The sequence below is a fragment of the Herpailurus yagouaroundi genome, unplaced genomic scaffold (genome assembly GCF_014898765.1).
Source record: "Herpailurus yagouaroundi ecotype Mexico unplaced genomic scaffold, PumYag 186, whole genome shotgun sequence".
NCBI classification, from domain to species: Eukaryota; Metazoa; Chordata; class Mammalia; order Carnivora; family Felidae; genus Herpailurus; species Herpailurus yagouaroundi.
Window position 1 is genome coordinate 27995412 of NW_024412417.1, and position 21827 is coordinate 28017238.

The following is a 21827-nucleotide window of genomic DNA, read 5'->3' on the forward strand; positions in this document are numbered from 1 at the left end:
ACCCATTTCTGGTCCACATCTGAATTACGCTCTCAACTGTAGCAAAGACTATAACCGTCAGATACAGAACTGAAACAGTTAATGCTCCCACCATTTCCTCAGTTTGACATTGTGGGGTGCATCATCAGTGTTTTATATACATAAGAGGGAATAAGTAAAGTCTATTTTAACATTGTAATCAAGACATGCATATTTGATGAATTTTGCTGATTTCCGTGCAGCACAATCCTGTTCATGTGCGTCTGAGAGGTCTATGTTTCTTTGTGGAACAGCTAAGGGGAGATGCACTGCTTGACCCGGTGGGATTCACTTCACCAAAGAAACAGTTGGGTCAGCAGACAACGTGAGCACAGACAGCAACACATTCCAACACACTTACCTTGGCGAGTTTCTCATCTGCAAATAATTCCCTTCTAAAGGATACTACTGAGATTCAGAGCGGACCCTTGCACTTTCTCTCCACTGGCACATAGGACTGGGCCATTTTAGTGGTGGTGACGGGTGGGGGCGGGGGGTGGCGGGAAGCACAATAAATGCTTGTAGGCTTCCTTCTGCTGCAAGTGCCCAGATAAACCACAAAATCAATAGTCATAACATTTTCTTTAGCTGAACAAGGAATTCCAAAAGCAAATCCCTGTGTAAATGATAGCACAATGTCTTCATTCTTAGTCAAAACAGACTTTTGAGTCCATTGTTATGGTGTTAGAACAAATGCAAAGCATTCCCCTAGTGCCATTTTGTAGCCAAGCAACTCAGAGAGGAGCATGGCCACTCAGACTACATACAGCTTATCTCCAGTCAGCTGCGTTGCCCACTCTATGGTACCAGGGCAGGGTAAACTCGAGTTTGAGATAGAATCAAGGACAAAATTATCATCATTGATACCTCCAGGGTGATTTTGTACTACAGCCCTCAGTGGAAATATAGCAAAGGTGGCCTGAACGCTGCTGATAGTACTTAATGACCTGGGGAGGGGGTGGGGGGAGGTTATGACTCTGGACTATCAAGCTTAGGAGCAATAAAAAAAAAGTTTTCGGTCAGCTTCCAAGAGCAGGCTCCAAACAGCAGCAAAAGGGAAAGAAAAGGTTCACACATTCTTCAGAAATGAGAAGAAACCGGTTTGAGAACACACATAAATGGTGGCAGGGGGTTATTTTCTCATTAGGCAACTGAGACTTATCTTAACTGTATGACTATATACGTACCGTGCCTCAAGCACTCTGTGTTCTCTAGAAAGTATAATTGCAGGCTATGTCAACCACCTGCTCAGGAACAAGTATCTCTGTGTTTTTAGTTTAAGTGGCAGACGGGTACACTCTGGGTCCCCAAGTAGAAATCACAAGGTTGCCCTCCCTCGTCCTACATTGGTGACCTCATCCTAGTAACAGCCTTCACGGCACCTTATGTTTACAGAGACATAGTTAAAACTCATTCACATCTCATCTAAATTCAATTGCAGGAAGAGCTAGCGGTATATCAGTCTGGAGAATACCATAATTTCTCTTAAATATGGAACCTGATGCACAGATTTTCCTAAGGTCTGCCAATTAGCTTACTCTAGAACTGAAAGGGTCCTGTGGGAACTCATTCTGGCCTCTAATTTCATAGATCAGGACGTAGAGGATGAGAAAGAAAGGTCACATGGTGAGTTAGTAAGAGAGAAAGAAGTGCCAGACTAAAGACTCAGAATCCAGTGCTCTTTTAAAATGTCGCGTTGCACGTGTCTAGACAGGAGGCCCCTCTCCTTCCGTGCTTTCCTGTGTGCAGTGGTTGTGGGTCTAGGAATGCAAGTGCTGTGAGGCAGGGACTCTTTCTTGCTCACCCTTTTACTGTCAATTCCTGGAGCAGAAAACATTCTGTGACAGGTGTGTAACAAATGTTAGGTGAATGAATGGATGTCTTCTAGTAGATACTAGGCATTTTTAGGAATAGATTGCTGACATTGGGCTCGCTGCTCTCAGCACAGAGCCTGCTTCAGAACTCTGCCCCCCCCCGCCCCTGCCCTGCCTGTGCTCTCTCAAAAAGATATAAAACATTAAAAAAAAAAAAAGAAAAAAGAAAAAAAGGAATATGTTGCTGACATTTGGCATAAAGTAACAATCTCTTGACCAGAGAAAGAAAAGATATGTTATCTTTTGCTGTCATCTCTGTAAATGACATGAAACATCTAGAAGTACCTTAGAAACCTGCCTTGGATGGGGGAGGGGTTCTGACTCAGGCCCTGAGATAAGCTGGAAGAGTGCTGAGTAACCCCGGTCATAGGCTTCCTTAGTATGACTCAGTAGACATCCTAGTGAGTAGGATGGTTAGAAGCCAGCCCCCAATTTCTAAAGCCATACCTCCTCTACCCTCCCTAAAGTTTGCTTGGCATCCATTTTTCTACATTAAAGGCTAGGTTTGTCCCTAGGGAGTCACATCAAACTGTATATCCTCTCCCATCAAGTAGGTATGGAGAGCCACTGTTTATACAGGAATTATATCCTTCAGGTACTTTTGGTAGAAATGAGGTCAATACCACTGAAGACTTAAAATGATCTCTGTTTTAAGGCAAGTGATTTGGGGAAAGGGGTAAGCAACTGGGGTTGAGTGACACTGCTTGGTAATAGCTTAATTTGCCTTGGTTACAGTTCAAGTCCTCCGGCTTCCATTTTCTTATCTGGCCATCATGATCCTATACTGCAAGAATATATATTTCCACTTTTTTTTCAGAGAGGAAACCAAGGTTTGGAGTGGCTACGACACATGTTCAAGGTCAAACATGTGGAGAAACTTGAACTCAGGTCTTCTCATTCCAAGTCCATTTTCCTTCCCATTTTTCTACAGATGTGAGGTCCAAGCCAGGTAAAGGCTCTTCCTGCCTCTGATCTCCCTGTACAGGCTGGCGCAGGCTATCTGCTGAGCAGGTTGAAAGCTGGGCTCCAGCAGCTGGCCATTTCTCCTATGATCCAAAGAACATGAAACTTCTCTGTAAGCCCAACCTGTCAGTCTTCTGCAATTTGTTTCTCTTGCCTTTCAAACATACATTTTTCTCTAAGCTTACAGAAATTGTTGAAGTTGAAATTCCAATTAACACAGGCAGTAAGTGCTGTAACTATATGGGAGTTTTATTTTCAACGAAATGAGAAGGTACCTCAAATGTTACTGGAATTTGCTGAAACTGGACAGAGATCAGGATTCAGACGCTTCAGCTGGCACCACCCAGTTGTTCCCTCTAGAAACCCAGGAAGAGGTGCAGGTTTTCAAAGCAAATATGACTATTTTTATCAGGCAGGCTGTTTTCATGAGCTGTGGTTCCCTGCCATATTTTCATTTTATCTTTTCATCAGTCAGATATATTTTGTATTTTTTCCTCTTTTCCCTTTAAGTAGACCATTTAAACCCAAATTAGGCATCAGGTAGGATGAGTTGGACACAACTGCTACCATGGATTAAATATACAAACAAGAAAAATTCGAATGAGCCTCGACATATTACAAATAAATCCAGCTCCAAGTGTGGCTGCATGTGGAATTTTGCTTTATATTTGGCTAGGACTCATGGAGAAAAATGCTTGGTGCTCCCTCTCTGGCACTTCACTTTTAGGGGAAGTGTTGTCTCCTGGTAAAAACAAGATACTGCTTTTCAGACTCCTTTAGAATTTATTCTCTGACGTGTCAATGGTACCTTTTGGGACATTGATCAACAAATATGGTTTGAGCCCCTACTATGAGGTCAGAACCACACCAGGCATGCAAGGAACATAAAAGCCAGAGTGAGAGATTCTTATTCTTTAGGTACTGATGGGCTAGCTTTGGAAGGGTAGATATGCAGCCCAAATGTTCTATTCCTCATTTGCATACCCATGAAAGATGCCGTGATTCCACCACAGCATTCTTCACACGCACCTGGTAAATGGTCTTGCAATCTTCATCTAATCAGCCATATCCAATTTAAATTGGTACAAGAATGAGGTGAAAAGCTTACTGGCCACACCTGAACTAGTTTGTGAGGCAAAGCTAAAGACAAGAGTAAGAAAGACCAAGTGTTGAATCTTCTATAGAGAGGGTTTCCATTGGGTCTTATGGGCAGGGCCAGAACTTAGAGAGATGAAGGGGAACAGAATTAACAGATTCCAAAGAGCAATTGTATGGATAGAGGAGATGAAAATGGAATATAAATATGGAATAGGGTTTGTCTTGGGATTGCAGAGTAGGGTTCTGTTCTCATTATCTGGGAATTTCATCCAGAAACTTCCCCTATTGTGGTTATGTTCCCATGCATAAATCCTAAGTATGGAGACATAGTGGTTTCTGATGTATAGATGCCCAGTGGCACCCTAAAGTATTATGTATCACATTCTGGAAGGAGTATTAGCTCATTCTCAAAACAGAGAGAGGACTCTGAGTCATAGCTTTCATGTCAATAAAATGGGTAATTTTGTTTTTCTAAGTTTATTTATTTACTTTGTGAGAGAGCACACGTGAGCGAACATACAGGGGAGGGGCAGAGAGGGAGGGACAGAGAGAATCCCAAGCAGGCTTGGGGCTTGGTATCATGAACTGCAAGATCATGACCTGAGCTGACATCAAGAGTCAGATGCTTAACTGACTGAGCCACCCAGGTGCCCCAGTGGGTAATTTTCTATCAAGCTCTTTAAATGAAACCTTTCCAAATATATTATTTTAGATTCATTATAGGCAAACCTGATAGTCACTTTTTGCCCCCTTTATTTTTTTTTTTATTTTTATTTAAAAAAAAATTTTTTTTTCAACGTTTATTTATTTTTGGGACAGAGAGAGACAGAGCATGAGCGGGGGAGGGGCAGAGAGAGAGGGAGACACAGAATCGGAAGCAGGCTCCAGGCTCTGAGCCATCAGCCCAGAGCCCGACGCGGGGCTCGAACTCACGGACCGCGAGATCGTGACCTGGCTGAAGTCGGACGCTTAACCGACTGCGCCACCCAGGTGCCCCACTTTTTGCCCCCTTTATGATAAAATGAAGAAAGCTCCAACTTTCCTGCACTTCTTACAGATAGATGAAACAATAAGCCAACCCCCTTGTCTTTTGCAGTTTGGGCATGGACCTTGCTTGAGGCAGGACTGGCTAGGATGACCTTTTAACTTCCCTTCAAGTGGCAAGATTCTATAAATTTTCCCACTGAATTGGACAAGAATCCACATATCCTGCTTTGAACATCTACACAGTTAGACTGACACGTGAATGCCTGTGATTTCCTGGTGTACCCCTGTTCCCTCCAAACTTCACCCATAGGATATTTTTTACTATCTAGACAAAAATGAAACATCCAGACCGACTGTAAATGCTGGTGTAAAATTCATTAAGTTCCTTGCAATTACTAGAGGTGACATATTATATACTCGGCATCACTGTTTTCTAGAAAATAGGCTATAGGAGAATCTTGGAAAAGTCGTGGATAGAAAGTCATGTGATGTTGAAACTACATGATCCCAGACAGGTAAGTGACCTTGCTAAAGTTCCTTCTGATTTCTGTGTGGGTTCAGAAGTGTGGATTATGTGCTGCCCTATCCTCTTATATCCAGGCAGCCTCCTCCTGATTTCCTGTTTCTCTGCTTTTAGTCATATTTGTTCAGAAATGGTCATAAGAAGGAGTCTGGAATATTAGCTGCATGGGTGGACTTCTAGATGACACCTCACAATTCTGAGTGATTTTGTAATCCATTTTGCCCAAATTTTGCAGCGGGCGCTCATGAGTCTTGAATCTTTCCATGGGAAATCTGATAGTGCCCATATTATAGCCATCATATAAACTTTGGGAGAACACAGGATTTTTTTAAAGAAGTAGGTAAGCAGAAAAAGCTAAACAATCCGAATAACAGCTTGAACTTGTTGTATTTAATGAACTAGGAATGTTGCCATTAAAAAACAAGAAACCAATGCTATTTTCTCAGGTGGTTGTGGCATCAACAAACTTCCCGAAAACCCTTTTCCCCTTTCTTATTAAAAAATTTTTTTTTAACGTTTATCCATTTTTTGAGAGACAGAGACAGAGCACAAGACAGGGAGGGGCAGAGAAAGAGGGAGACACAGAATTCGAAGCAGGCTCCAGGGTGTCAGCACAGAGCCCAATGCGGGGCTCGAACTCACGAACTGTGAGATCATGACTTGAGTTGGAAGCTTAACTGACTGAGCCACCCAGGTGCCCAGGCCCTTTTCCCCTTTCTACTATCATCCTTCCAAAAGACCTACTAATTTAGAATGGCATATTTTTTTCTTTTACAGTTTATTAAAAAAACAAAGTTTATTTTGAGTGAGTGAGTGAGAGAGAGAGAGAGAGAGAAAGAGAGAATGAACAAGCAGCAGAGGGGCAGAGAGAGGAAGAGAGAGAGAGAGAATCCCAAGCAGGCTCTGCACCGTTACTGCGAGGACCCTGATGTGGGGCTCAAACTCACAAAATGAGAAATCGTGACCTGAACCCAAATCAAGAGTCAGACACTCATGTGATTGAGCCATCCAGGCACCCCTAGAATGGCATGTTTGAAGAACTGTCCTGCATAGATAATATGGCATAGTGGAAATGGACACAGGATTTGGAGACAACATGGGATCGTTTCAATACCAGATCTGTTCCTTTCTAATTGTGTGGCAGTAGACAATTCGCTGACATTTGTTCAGCCTTGGTTTTCTTGTTTGTAAGCTGGGAATAATTTACCAATTTCACAGAATTATTGCAGAGACTGAATGGGACCTAGTCCAGTACGTGGCATAGGGTGGGTATATGACAATTGCTAGTAACTGCTATTGTGGAAGTCTGACCCTTTGGGAACCCTCGTTTGATACCTGGAGAAAGACAGGGCATGGCTGGTTGTGTAACAGTGATGCTTGAGTTTGGTGGGTGGGGCAAGCATATGTCAGAAAGATGTGTTGGGCTTTTCCGTCCAAGAGGCAGTTAGGGATGGCAATTTTCTTGTCTTTGTTGGGGACTATTCATGTCTGTACGTGGTTTGTTTCCTGTTTCTCATCAATCTGTCTTCCTTCCCTCTTGTGAAATCCATCCAGCCTTTTCCTTCCAGTATCTTTAAGAAATGTAATAAAGGCCAACACTACCACTCCCTTACTCCACAGAGATGAGAACATTTTCTTCTCTTGCCCCTGAGGCGATGTGTCATAAGCCAGCAGAGTTCTCCTGCTCCATTAAACTAGGAATCCAGGGTGGTGGACCAGGAGTCTGTGAATATGAAGGGGACGGATCAAGGGAGGAAGGAAGCAAGCCTGTGTGTCAGGTGGATTTGTGACTCTTAATCAACCTATGCACTAGAAGAACTAGGTAGATTCCATTTGAGAGTGGTAAGAGAGGTTTAGATAGGTCAGATTAAGAAGCCACAGTCTCAGTGTCCATCACAGAATCTATATTCAGAATCAGAATTTGGTTTCTTAGGTGGGTATTCCTGAAATCACCAATCTGTGCCTACCACGTTGAATACAGTCAGGAAGGCAGCCTGGCTTCACAAGTCTGAAAGAACCCTCTTAAACTTTTGCTCTACCATTTACTATCTCTATGACCCTGCATTTTTTTTTTTTTTCTCAGCTTTAATACTGAGCTGACTTAAAGACTATTTAAGATAACATGTGTGAAGCACCTTGTGCCTAGAAAGTAAGAAACACTCAGCAAGCTCCGTATCTGGAACCAAGAAATGAAGGAAGAATGTTTTCTAAACTAACAGCAAAATTAAAAATGAACAGGCAGAAAAAAGACCTAAGGACAGTAAAAAGAAATAGTTTATCTATCAAAAGAGTTGGGATAATGCAGAGAGTCAGAGGGAAACCCTAACTTTGACATTCATCATCACCCTGCCTCCTGACAGAATCAGCTGGTACCCAGTTTTTACTCATCTGTATAACTCATGATATTAATTTGTAATAAATGGAAAAAAAAAAAGAAAAAAGAAAAAAAAGAGAGGACTAGGGGAAAAGGGTCACTCGTGATACATCTGTAGGGGTTTTTGTTGTTTGATGTTTTAATTTACGATTACTACTGTTTATACCTTTTGTTTTCCTTGTTGCCCTAGGGAGGTATTGGCAAAGTATGGATCTTCGTGAAATTATGAATGGGTGGGGTTTCAAGAACTTGTTCATTTATGAGAAAGCCCCTAATAAATATACAGTCTGCACAGTCACACTTTCTACCCATGCTTACTCTGGCCTTGGATCATAAGGATAGGAAAATAACATGGAAAACTTCTGCTTTTCTGGATTGCCGAACATTTAAATCCCTTAATTCCGGAGAGATCCAAGCTTGCCATTGAAAACACTATCACAGGACGTCACGCGCTACCTGTCCTGAAGACCAAGCTCTGGCCTCTGAGCGGGAGTAAATTTTCCTATCACAAAAATAACAATGGAAATGATGATAAGCAGTGATAACAATAGTTACTACGATGCCAGTTTCTGTGCTAAAAGTTTTATAGATATTATCTTTAATCCTGAAAACAAGGCTTTAGGTAGGTATTATCATCCCCATTTATGAATACAAAAGTCGAGGATTACAGATGTTAACTAAAATGCCAGAGATTCATAGTGCTGGAATGAAATTCAGGTCCATATGACAATAAAATTTTTTTAGGCCATCACCCTGTGCTGTCTGTGATGACCTTCAGAAAGTCAGATATTTTCAAAGTTTTGAAAATTCAGGTTTTGATGGCCATGGACCTTCTTTCTCATCACTTGTTTTCCTTCTGGAATGCAGCTTGCAACCACCGGGGACTGGGGCTCTAAGGCAGTGATTTCAGATTTCTTGTAGACCATCATAAAGTACAATTAGTTCATAATAATTAGCAAGAAACAAATGCTTCTTAAAAAAAATCCAATCACTTAAAATGATTTTTAATTTCATAATGACTGGTATATAATTATAGCAGAACAGAGCTATTTAGTTAGGAAAAAAAAAATAACTTCAAAGATGAGAGCTCATTTAGTGTTTATTTGCTCTGGGGTTCTAATTACTCTGAAAACTACCAAAACTTTGTATATGATTACTAACAGCATTCAATAGCGGCTTGGAGGGAACCTGAGCCAATCTTTTTCTTTCTTTTCTTTTTTTCTTCTCCATTAACATGGTGGGAATAAATAGCGAACGGTAAATACCAGCAGCACATATTCACTATGTCATTATTACTCTCCTGTTCTGTTGCCAATTCAGGTGTCTTGCGTTAAATAAAAAATAAAACCAAACATGTGTTCCTGGCCATTTTCAAAAGGAGACCAACCAAGGAGGAACACTAACCACGATATTGTTTTTCTGTAATATATTAGCAAATCCTGGTAGCTTCAATTTGGCTTCATTACATTTCCAATATATGCACGCATTGATTCATCTCCTTTTTTTCCCATAGTTAAGATTTATGCACTGTATTAATCACCTCGTGACAGCCATCTCAGCAGTTTCATTTAGCAGAGTAAACCAGTCAAACCTCATCAGGCTTCTGGGGACATCACATGGCAAACTTTGGATTCCCGGCAACTTGAATTACTCTTGCCAATATGAGATTTTTCAGAGCGATCCATCTTAGGACCATCTAATATATCACATCTGACTCTGCTCTTTTCCTAACGGATAGGTTGACAGAGACACCCACTAGATCTCGCAATTGTCCCCCTGAAGCTGCCTAGGGATAGAGGCTCCGTGGCAGGAGCTCAAAATGGCAGGCAGTTAAAGGTTCTGTTTTCCAAATGTGACTTGACTGATATGAGGGGGCCTGTGTGGCATTCAGTGAGTCCACATTTTCCAAAGGGCTTTAGTAAGCAATGGCAGCCTTCCACACATTCACGGCATGCTCAGGTGGTCTAAAAATAGGACGTCGCCAGGTGTGATGGACCAGCCACTCATTATGATGTCGTAGCCTACAATAGTGCTAACCAGACTCAGGGTTGTGGCTACTTCCCTAAGTTGCTGTCACCAACTCTAATTCCTGGCCACACTCTATTTTTTATCTGTTATGACTTTTCTAATGTCAACCCTACTCTCCCTAAAGTTCTGGAAGGGCACAGTTCTATTTTTTCTTAAGGTTATTTATTTTGAGAGAGAGAGACAGAGAGAGAGCGCCCATGTGCATGGGGTGGGGCAGAGCAAGAGACTCCCAGGCAGGCTCCCAACACAGGGCTCGATCTCATGACCCAGGATCATAACCTGACCTGGGCCGAAATCAAGAGTTGGACGCTTAACCGACTGAGCCACCCAGGTGCCCCATGAAAGGACACAGTTCTAACTGCACTTTAGTACTGCTCAAATAATTTTCGTGTAATCTTTATTAAATCCCCACCAGCACACCTGAGTTTGCTTTGTGATACACAGAATACAGAACTTGCTTTGTGATACCCAGAATACAGAGTTGGATTCCAAATGTAGCTATAATCAGAAAGAAGCAATCTTAACGCAGTTATTCATTTAAGAGAGAGGTCTTCCGAGCTCTTCCAGGTCTTACTTGATTATATGATCAAACAGAAGGGTTTGAGGGTGGCACTTTTCACACTAAAGGACTCAAATAAGGAAGATTCAATGATTTGCTAACTCTTACAGTGGAGCAGCTGAGTAGATATTATGGTCCTTATATAACATCATTGCACATGAGACCACATTTTTTTTTTAAATGACCAATTTGATACGAAGAAAATCTAATGAGAAATCCAGAATAGAGAATGGGTTACCACAGTGCTATTTCTATGGTCTTTCGAATGCAGTTGTACTTCTAAATCTTGGAATTAACAGCACTCAAAACTTCTCAGCCTCACAAGTTCATAGAGTGGCTGTATGGTTTAGCAAAGAGAGGGCTAGACAAAAAATAGGGAGAACTATATTTTAGCCTTGACCTTGTGCAGCACTTTATGGGCAGAGGCTGAGCCATTAAACCCACCGTGGATTAAAGGGGCTGGAACAGACAGTGGCTTCCAACTTGTAGCCCTCAAAGGTGGCAGTCAGCCTCCTTGCCCTATTTTTGCTTTTCAGAAAAAGACTCACAAAAATCATACATTTACCCATAATAAGATTACACAGGATAATCAAAATGTCACATTTATTTGCTTTTTGTTTAAATTATATTAACTGAAAGAGGTAACACTAGTTATTTCATGCTGATCCAATACTCTAATTGGAGGATCATGGTTTTACTTAGTGGGAAATCAAGTTAATTGGCACTTAATAAGTGCAAATTGTAAAGGGAATCTTTCAAAAAGTAAAACTTACAGGCACAGATAAGTTTTAAACAGGAACTTGGTAATGGCCAGTTTAGAAATGGCTTCACAAAAATCCCTGCCAACTCAGGATTTCTATTACTATGAATTTATAAATATAAAAGAAATTATTTGGTCCTTTTCTGGTTGTCTTTTGACTTTTAGTGTAGAACAGTTTTGATTTATTAAACCAATGGCTTTACAACTTTCTCATTCAATTCTGTATATACCTACAGTGAGAGCATTTTAACCAAACCTCACAATTTTCTTGGCTTACATGCTCCTCGCTTCACTGGCCTAATTATTCTAATAAGCAGCTTAACTGAAATGCTGGCTTATATTTAAATTTCAATTTAATTGTGTACAGTTCCTAGTACAGTGAAAACCTTGAAAGTCTTTCCTTATTTGTGACAGTATTTCCCTGTGTCTATGTGTTAGGGACACTAACAAATAAAATAACTTCACTTTATCTCTAAACATACATTTTTTTATGTATGTTTTTTTTTTATGTTTTTTTTAATGTTTATTTATTTTGGGGAGAGACAGAGCTTGAGCAGGGGAGGGGCAGAGAGAGAGGGAGACACAGAATCTGAAGCAGGCTCTGGGCTCTGAGCCGTCAGCACAGAGCCCATGCAGGTTGAATCCACGAACTGTGAGAACATGACCTGAACAGAAGTTGGAAGCTTCACCTACTGAGCCACCCAAGTGCCCACTCCCCACCCTGCCCCCTTTTTTTTAAAGATTAATAATGCAAAGAAAAGATTGCCAAGTTCTATCATTTTGGCTGTCTAGATGAGGAGAAAAGAGAGTCCCCATCTGGGCCTGCAGGAAAGCCCAGGTCTACTGGATGAAAATGAAAATCCAGCACACCCGGGCCACCCATACCGCGCAGGGTGCTTCAGTACTCCCAACCTATTTGTTCCCATCGTTAGCAAACAATTTTCGTAAAGGGGGAAAATCAGGAAGTGGAAAAAAGAATGACCTGGAAAGTCACCTACTAATCATAGTCTTTGGGGAATGGAAAGCAGAAATCCCCTTATGGTCTAATTATTCTTTGGTATCTTTAATGAAACTAAATCACGAGAGTTTCCAGCGTCTGGCTGATGTTTCAGAGGCCTGATTTTCACGTGTCCTTGGCTCTGAAAGAAAATATTTACTAATTTCCTGAAGATACCTTATTATCATCTATTACCATTTAGTTCCCTGAAAAAAGAACTTTTTGTCACTTTTCTAACATGGAAAGAAAAAGCTGGAGGAACATAAAAGATGGATGGAAACTGTCATGTGTTTTGTTTCTTGAAACCACAATAGTGTGACTTCAGAATCTGTCAGCATGGAGCAAGTCAACACGGCCAGGTCAAGCTGGCACAGCTGACTCTCTGATGATAACTCCTCAGGCACCTAACAATGGATCCTAAGTGTGCCCCTGCTTTACCAGGCGAAAGTGAATATATGTGTCCCTTTTCATCTGTGCTCCTGCATGTGGGTCTATAAAAGAAGAAAAATGAGACAGAGCAATGCTTTAGCATCCCAATTCTATTGCCTAGTACAAACTGCAGCATGCCAGAATCCGGGGATTTTGGTAAATCTAATAAAACACATTCTGGAATCCTTGGATCAAAAGCAGTATTTACAGATTCACAGAAAAAAAAATAGCAACAATACAGTAATAGCTACTTCTGTTTTGCAATACTGTTAGGCCAGGCTGGACTTGAATCTTCATTCCATTAAAAAACACAAAACATAAACCCTTGCAAAGTGGACAATATTTTATTTTATACTTACTCCGGGTTCATAACTCAGAAATGTTAAGCAGCCTTAAGAACCCACAGGTGCTAATGGCAGAGGATAGCCGAATGTTTCCCAGGTACTTAAGGACTACCCAGACCCATTCCCCTTGTTTTAACACACAAGATGCTGAAATTTAGAGCTATAAGGTATTTAGATGTGGTAAAATAGTGGATTTAAAGTGTTAAGGCTATGGATTTAGACACACTCAAGTCTGATGATTCAGGATAACTGAAAGGAATGTTACTTTGATGGTGAGATTCTTGGGGGCCAGAAAAATGTGTGTTTTGCTCACTTTAGTGGTAGCACACTCTAGTCATTTAATCAGTATTTGTGGATGAAAAGCCAATATATAAAGCTGAAAACAGAAAACATATAAGTCAATTTACATTTGGTTTCGAAATGCATGTTCTCTTCAGCAGATTTATCTTAGGAAATTATATCTTTTTTAGATTACCACAGCCCAGTTTTTTTTTTTTTTTTTTAACACTTTGGTGAAAATCAGAGCCAGATGTGTGCAGCTAGAAGCCAGCTGAAGATGTGAAATGCAAAATACCCCCAATATGCAATCTGATCATGGGTCCCAATTGATGACAGTTTCTACCCATAGGGCTCAAAGCGTTTTCCTTCAAGCCATCCCAACTCCCTCTACAACCATTCGACTGGCACACTCAGGTCCTCAACAATGTAGGAGGTGTTGCAGGGAGAGGTGAGGGCTCGTGGCAGGGAAATGGAGTGGCCCTCACCAGGTCTCCAGACTCAAGCCAGCTCTACCCAAACACTCTGACCCGTGATTTCTTGGGCAGTGAAGTCACATGTCAGAGTTGGTAATAAACCCAACACCAAGGTAAGATTCAGCACAATCTCCTCAGTTGAACAGAACTGGCCCCAATTTGGGGCATCATTGCTTCCCAGTCCGAGGATAGCCTGCTTTTATGTCAGACACGTCTGCCTGACAGGCTAGGTGGGGGAAATGCTCACTCAGCAACGAGGCGTGAGCTGACACTCGGGGACATGAGCAGGGCCTGCTGTGCAACACTGGAGAGAAAAGCACTTCCTTCCAGATTGACAGCCAGAAATGCCATTTTCTTGTTCGATGAGTGCAAATCTTTTCATTTCTACCCCAAATCTCTGGAGCCCGGCTACACATCTTGACTCTCCCCCTGAGCTGAGCAGGCTGAACAGACTGACACAGGCTTAACAAACACGACCGACCTAGGTGAGCACCGCTGTTGGCTAACGGAACATAGAGTTAATTGTTTCACTAGCAGAAGAAGAGCTTCAGACGCTTTCTTCACCAGGAGAGTGGGGCGTGCTTCAGGCACCCCGAAGCTCAGCTAAAATTACCAGTAGCTACAAGTCAGGAGGGCTTTCTTGTTTCTATAAAAAAACAAAACAAAACAAAAAACAGAATGGTTTTTTACACTGTGCATTAATAATTTATGAATAAGCCAGTGCACAAAACTGGATGTGCAAGAGGGACCGAGAGGTGAGATAAATAGGAACTTGACTTCTTAATAAAAGCAGAAGGATGAAAAAGATGGTAACAACAATAAATCCTGGTGGGTGATGTGTGAAGTGTAAATATTATCTTGCATCTACCATCAATAAGCAGGGAGAAAAAGAAAAGAACCATGTAGGCTCCCGCAACAAGAGGTGATGCTTTGTACCTTCCCCTCTGACCTGCTCTCTGAGCACTGGGCTGGGTCAGATTGCACAGATCTGGTTAAAAGGGGGTTTTTACAACTGTTGAGGCTCATCCACTTAAGGGAGACTGGGGCGCATTCTATCCCATTTTGTGTATTGTCACTAGATTGTCAGCAAAGTCTGGGGTGCAGAAACTTTACCATGTGATTATGTGAGAAAGAGAAAGAGGCAGCCTTTCTTTGAAGTTTTGGCAGTTATAAAAAAGAAAACTTTTTTTTCTTGAAAATTGGAAAGACAGGGCACACGAGTCATCCAGACACAAAAGAAATGGAGTCTGTCCAGGTCAATTTTTGGCATATTGATTCACTTAGACTTCTCCATCAATTAGATACAACATAACATGAAATAAAAAGAGAATTAGATTCCTCTAATCAGCTGAATTACAAGGTCAGAGCTCTAAATTATTGCTTTGTTGTTTGAGCAGCGAATTATTGGTGAAAGAATATTTTTCTTTTATGCATTCATTTAATCTCCGTATTTATACACTTTTCTAATAGCTATCAAAAAATGCTCTGATGCAAAATACATGTTGCGATTCAATATATATAGATTACATTTTTCATCATTCTAAATCTTAGAGATGCTTTGAAGCTCTGAAATAACCAATACTCCACTTATTGGAAAATAAAACCGTGCCCAAACGACACAAACCCCAAATATCAGTGGATAACAAAGATTCAGAATTCCACATATGAAAGTATCAGATGCCAGAAACTCAATTTATTACTATAAATCCAAAGTAATTTTTATTAAGGAAAAGCCCAAGTAAGAAAATATATGTAAAATCCTAGCATACAAAGGACTGCTTAGTAATAATAATGGTAAGCCAGCTGTCATGTATTGAGCATTTACCAAGCAGTTCACAGCCAGCCACGGGCACTAAGGGGATCCACCGAAACAGAAGACCAAATTCTTGTTCGTAATGAACTCAAAAGACAGGCAATAAAAGGAAAGAAAGAGGAAAAGAAAGTGACCATAACCAAACATTTCCTGTTTAATTAATGTCATATCAGACATTAAGCAAAGAGGTGCACATGCATGTTTTCTTTTTTTTTTTTTTTTTTTTTAATTTTTTTTTCAAACATGTATGTTTTCTACTCACAATAAACCTGTCTGGTGCTATGTCCCTAAAACAGGTCCGTGTGTCTCTCCCTCATCACCGAGCAAAGAGCAACAAAGACCTCTCCAGCTTCATCTCTCAAAGCTCTCTACCCTCTCTTGTGCTTCCCTAGAGTCATTTGTCGTCCGCTTCTCCAATGCACAGGGCTTTTATTTTCTGTCTTTGAGCTTCTGTTCAAAATGTTCCTTCTGCCTTACTATCCAGTTCAAATATCCCTTCGTCAGAGAAGGAAGGCTTCCCTGAGCTCTCAGGCCAGGCGAACCCGTTATATGCCAGGCACTTAACAATGTCTGCCGTTCCCTATTTATCTGGGAACATTTGATTACTGTCTGTCTCTCACTAGACTGTAAATTCCCTGGGGACAGGGCTTGTAGGTCATACCCCAGGGGTGTCTCTGGCCTTCAGCCCAGTGCACGGCAAGGCGGACGCCAGCAAGATGGCGGGCTAGGAGGTTGCAAGGTGCATCTCCCCAACAAAAACAATAAACAACTACAAGCTGATGAAAACACCTTTGGGAAAGCAGAGCACTACCGTGAAGAAGCAACAATCCTGCAGAGAATCCTTCACAGACTGAAGGAGGTGGCAGAGAAAAAGCGCGGGAGGTATTTTACCCACATGATCCCATTGCCCGGTCCGGAGCAGCTCAGCACCTGGAGGGAGTCCGCCCCCCCACCCCCCCCCATGAGGGGAGAGGGGGTGGGAGGGGGCAGAATCGTGCCACACAAGGAATGGGAGATCCAGCAGAAAGATCTGCCTGGAGTCCTCCCCAGGCTGGAGCTGCCACTGAGGTGAGACCTGCCCTCAGGGGCTCGACTCGCTGCTTTGTCCTGCCCTCCAGGATGGGGACACTGTAGCACCTTGCCATCTACGGGGACCAGAGCTGTTGCCGCATGGCACCCCAGGCCGAGTCCAGGGCCGGGGCTCTGACCCGCCATCACGGGGCTGTGCTGCTGTTTCTCTGAGCCCCACTCCCCGGATCCTGGGTCCAAGCACTGATCCACCGCCACCGCGGCTGAATCGCTTCTCTGCAACCTGCACCGTAGGTCCCGGGTTAAGGCTCTGACATTCCATTGCTGGGTCATGCCGCTGCCGTGTGCTGCTCTCTGGGTCCTGGTGCCACTCGTGACCACCAGGGCTGACCGGCTACTGCTCTGCATCTTGTCCCCTGAGGCCCCAATCGGGACTCTCACTGCCATCCCGGGGCGCACTGTGCTGCACCCCCCGCCCCCTCAGCTCAGGCCACTGCTGCACCCTGTTAGCACTGGGCCCTTGTTGCTGCTGCACACCATTCCATCTCCCCTAGGGCCCAAGTCACTGTGTGAGCCCCGCAACTCAGGCACCAGCACCACCACCGTGGCCAGTACACCTGTGCTCCAGGCCCCAGCTAGTTCCGTGTGTTCCTGAGGCCACAACCCCAGCTATGCTGCCCTTCTGAGTGCCAGCATGCCAGACTTGGGGTGAAGAGGGACTCCCGTGGCTAGAACATCCCCCCAGGAGGGAAAGGGACAACGGGAGGACCCTAGCAGCCTTTGCTACTGAGGACCTCAAGAGCCCTGCCTGCCAGGATCCCTGCAGTTTTGGCCACTAAGGACCCCCCAGTCTTTACCAAAATTAACCTCAACTGATGGGGCTTCATGGAGACTATGCCTCTGTGCCCTCCTTGAAACCAGAGATGCTCTACCCTACCTCGCCAGTGCACCGTTGGTAAGAATGTATCTGGTATGGTAATTATTGGAAAAAGTATGGTGGTTCCTCAAAAAATCTAAAATAGAACTACCATATGATCCCACAACCCCACTCCTGGGAATGTATCTGAAGGAAATGAAATCTGTATCTTTTTTTGTTGTTGTTGTTAATTTTTAAGTTTGTCTATTTGAGAGAGAAAGCCTGAGTGGGGGAGGAGAGGTGAGGAGGGGGAAAGAGAGAATTCCAAGCAGGCTCTGGACTGTCAATGGAGAGCCTGAAGCGGGGCTCGAATTCACAAACTGTGAGATCATGACCTGAGCTGAAGTCAGATGTTTAACTGACTGAGCCACCCAGGCGCCCCTGAAATCTGTATCTTAAAGAGATACTTGCACTCCATGCTCATTCCAGCATTATTCACAATAGGTAAGATATGGAAATAACCAAGTGTCTGTTGATGGATGAATGGATAAAGAAAATTAGGAAAATTGGTATATATACACAATGCGATATTATTCAGCCATAAAAAGAAGGAAATCTTGCTATCTGTGACAACGTGGATGGATAGGTAGGGCACTGTAATAAGCTGGCCAGAGAAAGACAACAACTGCGGAGTATCGCTTATAGGGGATGTAAAAAAGAGTCACACTTATGTAAACAGTGTAAAAGTGGTTGCTAGTGACTAGAGGTATGGAAAGGGGGAGATGTAGGTCAAAGGGTACAAATTTTGAATTAGAAGAAGAATAATTCCTGAGGATCTAATGCACAGCATGGTGATTACAGTTAATAATACTGTATTGTACACATGAAATTTGCTGAGAGTAGATCTTACGAATCCTCCCCCCTCCCCCAAAGAGTTAACCAGTGACAGGATGGATATGTTAATTATCTTCATCTTGGCAATGCCTATCGAATGATCAGACACTTTTCATACACTTTAAGTATATGCAGTTATACCTGTCAATTATTCCTCCATAGAGCTGAAGGAAAAAAAGTGCAGAGCACATCGGGGGTACTCCATAAACACTGATGGAGTGAAGAAGGTAACAGCCACTCCCTGACAGAGCTAAGGTTAGAACTGAAGCTTGTTCCTTTGTCAGTGCCATTCAACTTTTATTATGTATTTCTCACCAGTGTTATTCAGAAGCACTTGCCATCATGTGTTATCTTACAAAATAAGGGAAACGAAGCTTGTGCCTTGACGTCCGATTGTTAAGTGTTGGTTTGTGCATTCATTCATTTATATGTTCATCATGTATCCATTTATCCAAGAAACACTGGTTGACCACCTGGTCTGTGCTAGGAAGTCTCCTAGCTATCTGGGATAGAACGGTGAATAAAACAAACAAAAATGGTAGGATGAATGACATTCTTTTCAAAAGTATGCTCAGTCCATACTCTTGATCCAATTTCTAAGTGTCTGCTATATGTAAGGCCATGTGCATAAGGTTTCATCATGACACATAGACATATAGACTAATGGACAACTTTTAACTAATGTATTAAATACGAAGTCTCTGCAATGAGGAAGGTAGTGAGAAGCCTTCCATACCAGATATACTGAAATGATTGTGGTGCTTTACAAGGGCCTTTATTCTGTTCATGTTCTCATGGCTCCAGGGACAGTTGTTTTCATGGATGGTTTAGAAGCGCAGAAGAAAACCTGATGATGTAACTGATCCTAAGAATATCCAAAAGAATGTCACTCAGACTCTGATGGTCATTCAGAAAGAGTTATCCAAATGTTTAAGCCGTGGCCATATCACTGGTACAAGGACATCATCTTCTGAAGTCACTAATTTCACCAGGACAGCATACATCGAATGTATGAGCTTTGGTATGTTCACTTCAAAGCCAAAAGGAAAAAAATAAATGGCCAATCAGACAGGAAAACAATTCAATCTTATCAGTAAAATAAATGCAAATTTAAATTGCATGTCATTTTATACCTAATTGGAAGATATTTAAAAGGAAAAAGAAATACCTAGTTTATAGAGCCTTTTGTAGGTAAGGAATGGTTTCACATTTCTGATGGGAGGGTAAATTGTTATAAATTCTCAGAAGGGCAGCTTGCCCATATGGGGATATTGTATGAACTCTTCAAAATGGGCATAATTTTGTTTTACTTGGGAAAAATTCTTTTTTTTTTTTTTTTTTTTTTCTTCAACGTTTATTTATTTTTGGGACAGAGAGAGACAGAGCATGAACGGGGAAGGGCAGAGAGAGAGGGAGACACAGAATCGGAAACAGGCTCCAGGCTCTGAGCCATCAGCCCAGAGCCCGACGCGGGGCTTGAACTCACGGACCGCGAGATCGTGACCTGGCTGAAGTCGGACGCTTAACCGACTGCGCCACCCAGGCGCCCCGGGAAAAATTATTTCTATACAATGTTTACTTTTAATCATAAGCAGAAAAAATAAAATGTAGTACTTATAATGGAAAACGGTATTCATCTGCCCATTTCTGCCCATCCTCATAAACTTCTTGCCAGACATAATCACTTTTAACCATTTTACCTCTTTCTTATAGTATTTAACTCAATTGTTTATGCCTCTACCAAGGGATTACCTTGCAAAACATGTGCCCTAGAAATGTTAAAAGGAATGGGTACAAGATTAGGTACAGGAATGTTCATTATGTTGTTATTTAAATATGATAAGAAAATCACAAGCGATATTTGTCTGGATTGTTTGAATAAATGATGGCCTAAACATGTGATTGAAATATTAAGTAGCCACCTATATAACAATGGCATGGCAATAGATTAAAAAAAAAACACTATAAATTACATAATATGTAAGAGATTACCTCTGGCTAAAGGCTGATATCGAAGATGGATTATTCTTTCTGTACTCTTCTTAATTACAAGATTCTCTTCAATAAATGTATGCTTTCATATAATCAGAAAAATGGTCACTGTTTTAAAATGTGCATCTTCTATTTTCTTGAATCTTGAGACTTTGATTTCATGTAATGTAGTGGTGGGGCAGTTTGCAAGAAAAGGATTGAGTGAAGTGGTTGTTTTCCTAAGACATATTTCAGAGACATCATTGCTTTTGGTCCAGTTCTGTGTTGGGGAAACATATTAATATGGGCAATGATATAGTATCTGCATACCAGAAGGGAAAGAGCTTGACTAGAGTCTACTTTAGTCATGCAATACAATACATGGAGGTCTGTGCAGAACTGACAGATAAATGGGGTACCAAAGCCCAGCAGAAACCCAAGTAGGCAAGTGGTCAAATCCAGCAAGATTGGGAGGTGCAGGAAGGGGGACATGCACATCTAGTCAGGGTCCAGAGAAAGGGGGTGGGTAACATTCAGCAAAAGTAGTGCTGGCATAGAATCAATGAATAGGGATTTTTCTGGAGGGTCTCATGGCTTAGGACTGTGATGAAAGATGAATCATTCTGAGCCCACTGACCTTACTCTGAAATTCTGAGGGGAATTCTGAGGGGAAATTTTGAGGGGAAATTCTGCCTCAATCAAGTTAGAGTCACAAATTCTGGGATGAGCTCCTTGGCAGAACTAGGAATGGGAGGAACAGAGGACAGAGTCAGGCAGAGCTGTCCTGTGACGGACTTTGAGAGGAAAAGAACATGGGTCTCATCCAATTTGAAGCAAAGGATTTGGGGGTGTAACCATTTTGAGAATGTGAGAATACAGGAGTTCCAGAAGCAGCAGGTAGAAAATTTCAGATGGAAGCCCGCCCAAAATGTACTAAGGCAGATTTAGGAGATGATCTGAAGGACTGGCAAAAATCTCTTTGTGGTCAACTGAATGTGGCTTTAGGCTAAGTATGTATAAATAAATTTAAATATATATATACATTTGGATTGGGAGAATATGCGGTACATTAATTTAATCTCCACTTAAATTTACATAATAAAAGTATCCTGAGTGTTAGGCACTCATCACATGAAAGTCGTGTGTACTCGGGTAGTTGAGGCAATGCTGCCCCAACCTCAGTGACTTGCTATAACAAAGGTGTATTCCTCTTTCACATGATAGTTTTAAGAGAGTAAGGCAGCTTTCCTCCACGCACAAACTCAGAGATCCAGGTGCCTTCCATTTTGGCAAGCTACCATCTTCAATACGTAGCCTCCATATTGCCTAGGAAAGGGAAGAGACAGAGTGGAAGACGACACTGGGAATTTTGTGGCTGGATTTGGAAGCGGTACACGCATGCCTCTGGCCTGGATGCAGCCATCTGTCCCAATCCGACTACAAGTGCAGCTGGGAAATACAGTGTTTCTGTGTGCTCAGGAAGAGAAATGGGGTGGCGACAGTTCTCGACATGTGGTCCTGGATCAACAGAGTCAAAATCAACTGGGATCTTGTTAGA

At 42.1% G+C, this 21827-nt stretch overlaps 1 protein-coding gene across 6 annotated transcripts in view; it reads right to left on the reverse strand.

Moving 5' to 3' along the window:
* SAMD12 (sterile alpha motif domain containing 12) overlaps positions 1-21827 on the reverse strand; it is a 392536-nt gene that overhangs the window by 81824 nt on the left and 288885 nt on the right. The window contains exon 5 of one of the 6 annotated variants that reach the window (XM_040494293.1): positions 7109-7186. The exons of 4 other annotated variants lie outside the window; for them this stretch is intronic. In XM_040494293.1, the coding sequence (XP_040350227.1) occupies positions 7158-7186 (29 nt within the window). In that variant the 3' untranslated portion in view covers positions 7109-7157. Of the gene's footprint in view, positions 1-7108; positions 7187-19900; positions 20550-21827 lie in introns of those variants that run through there. One more of the 6 variants, XM_040494295.1, reaches the window with a different exon arrangement.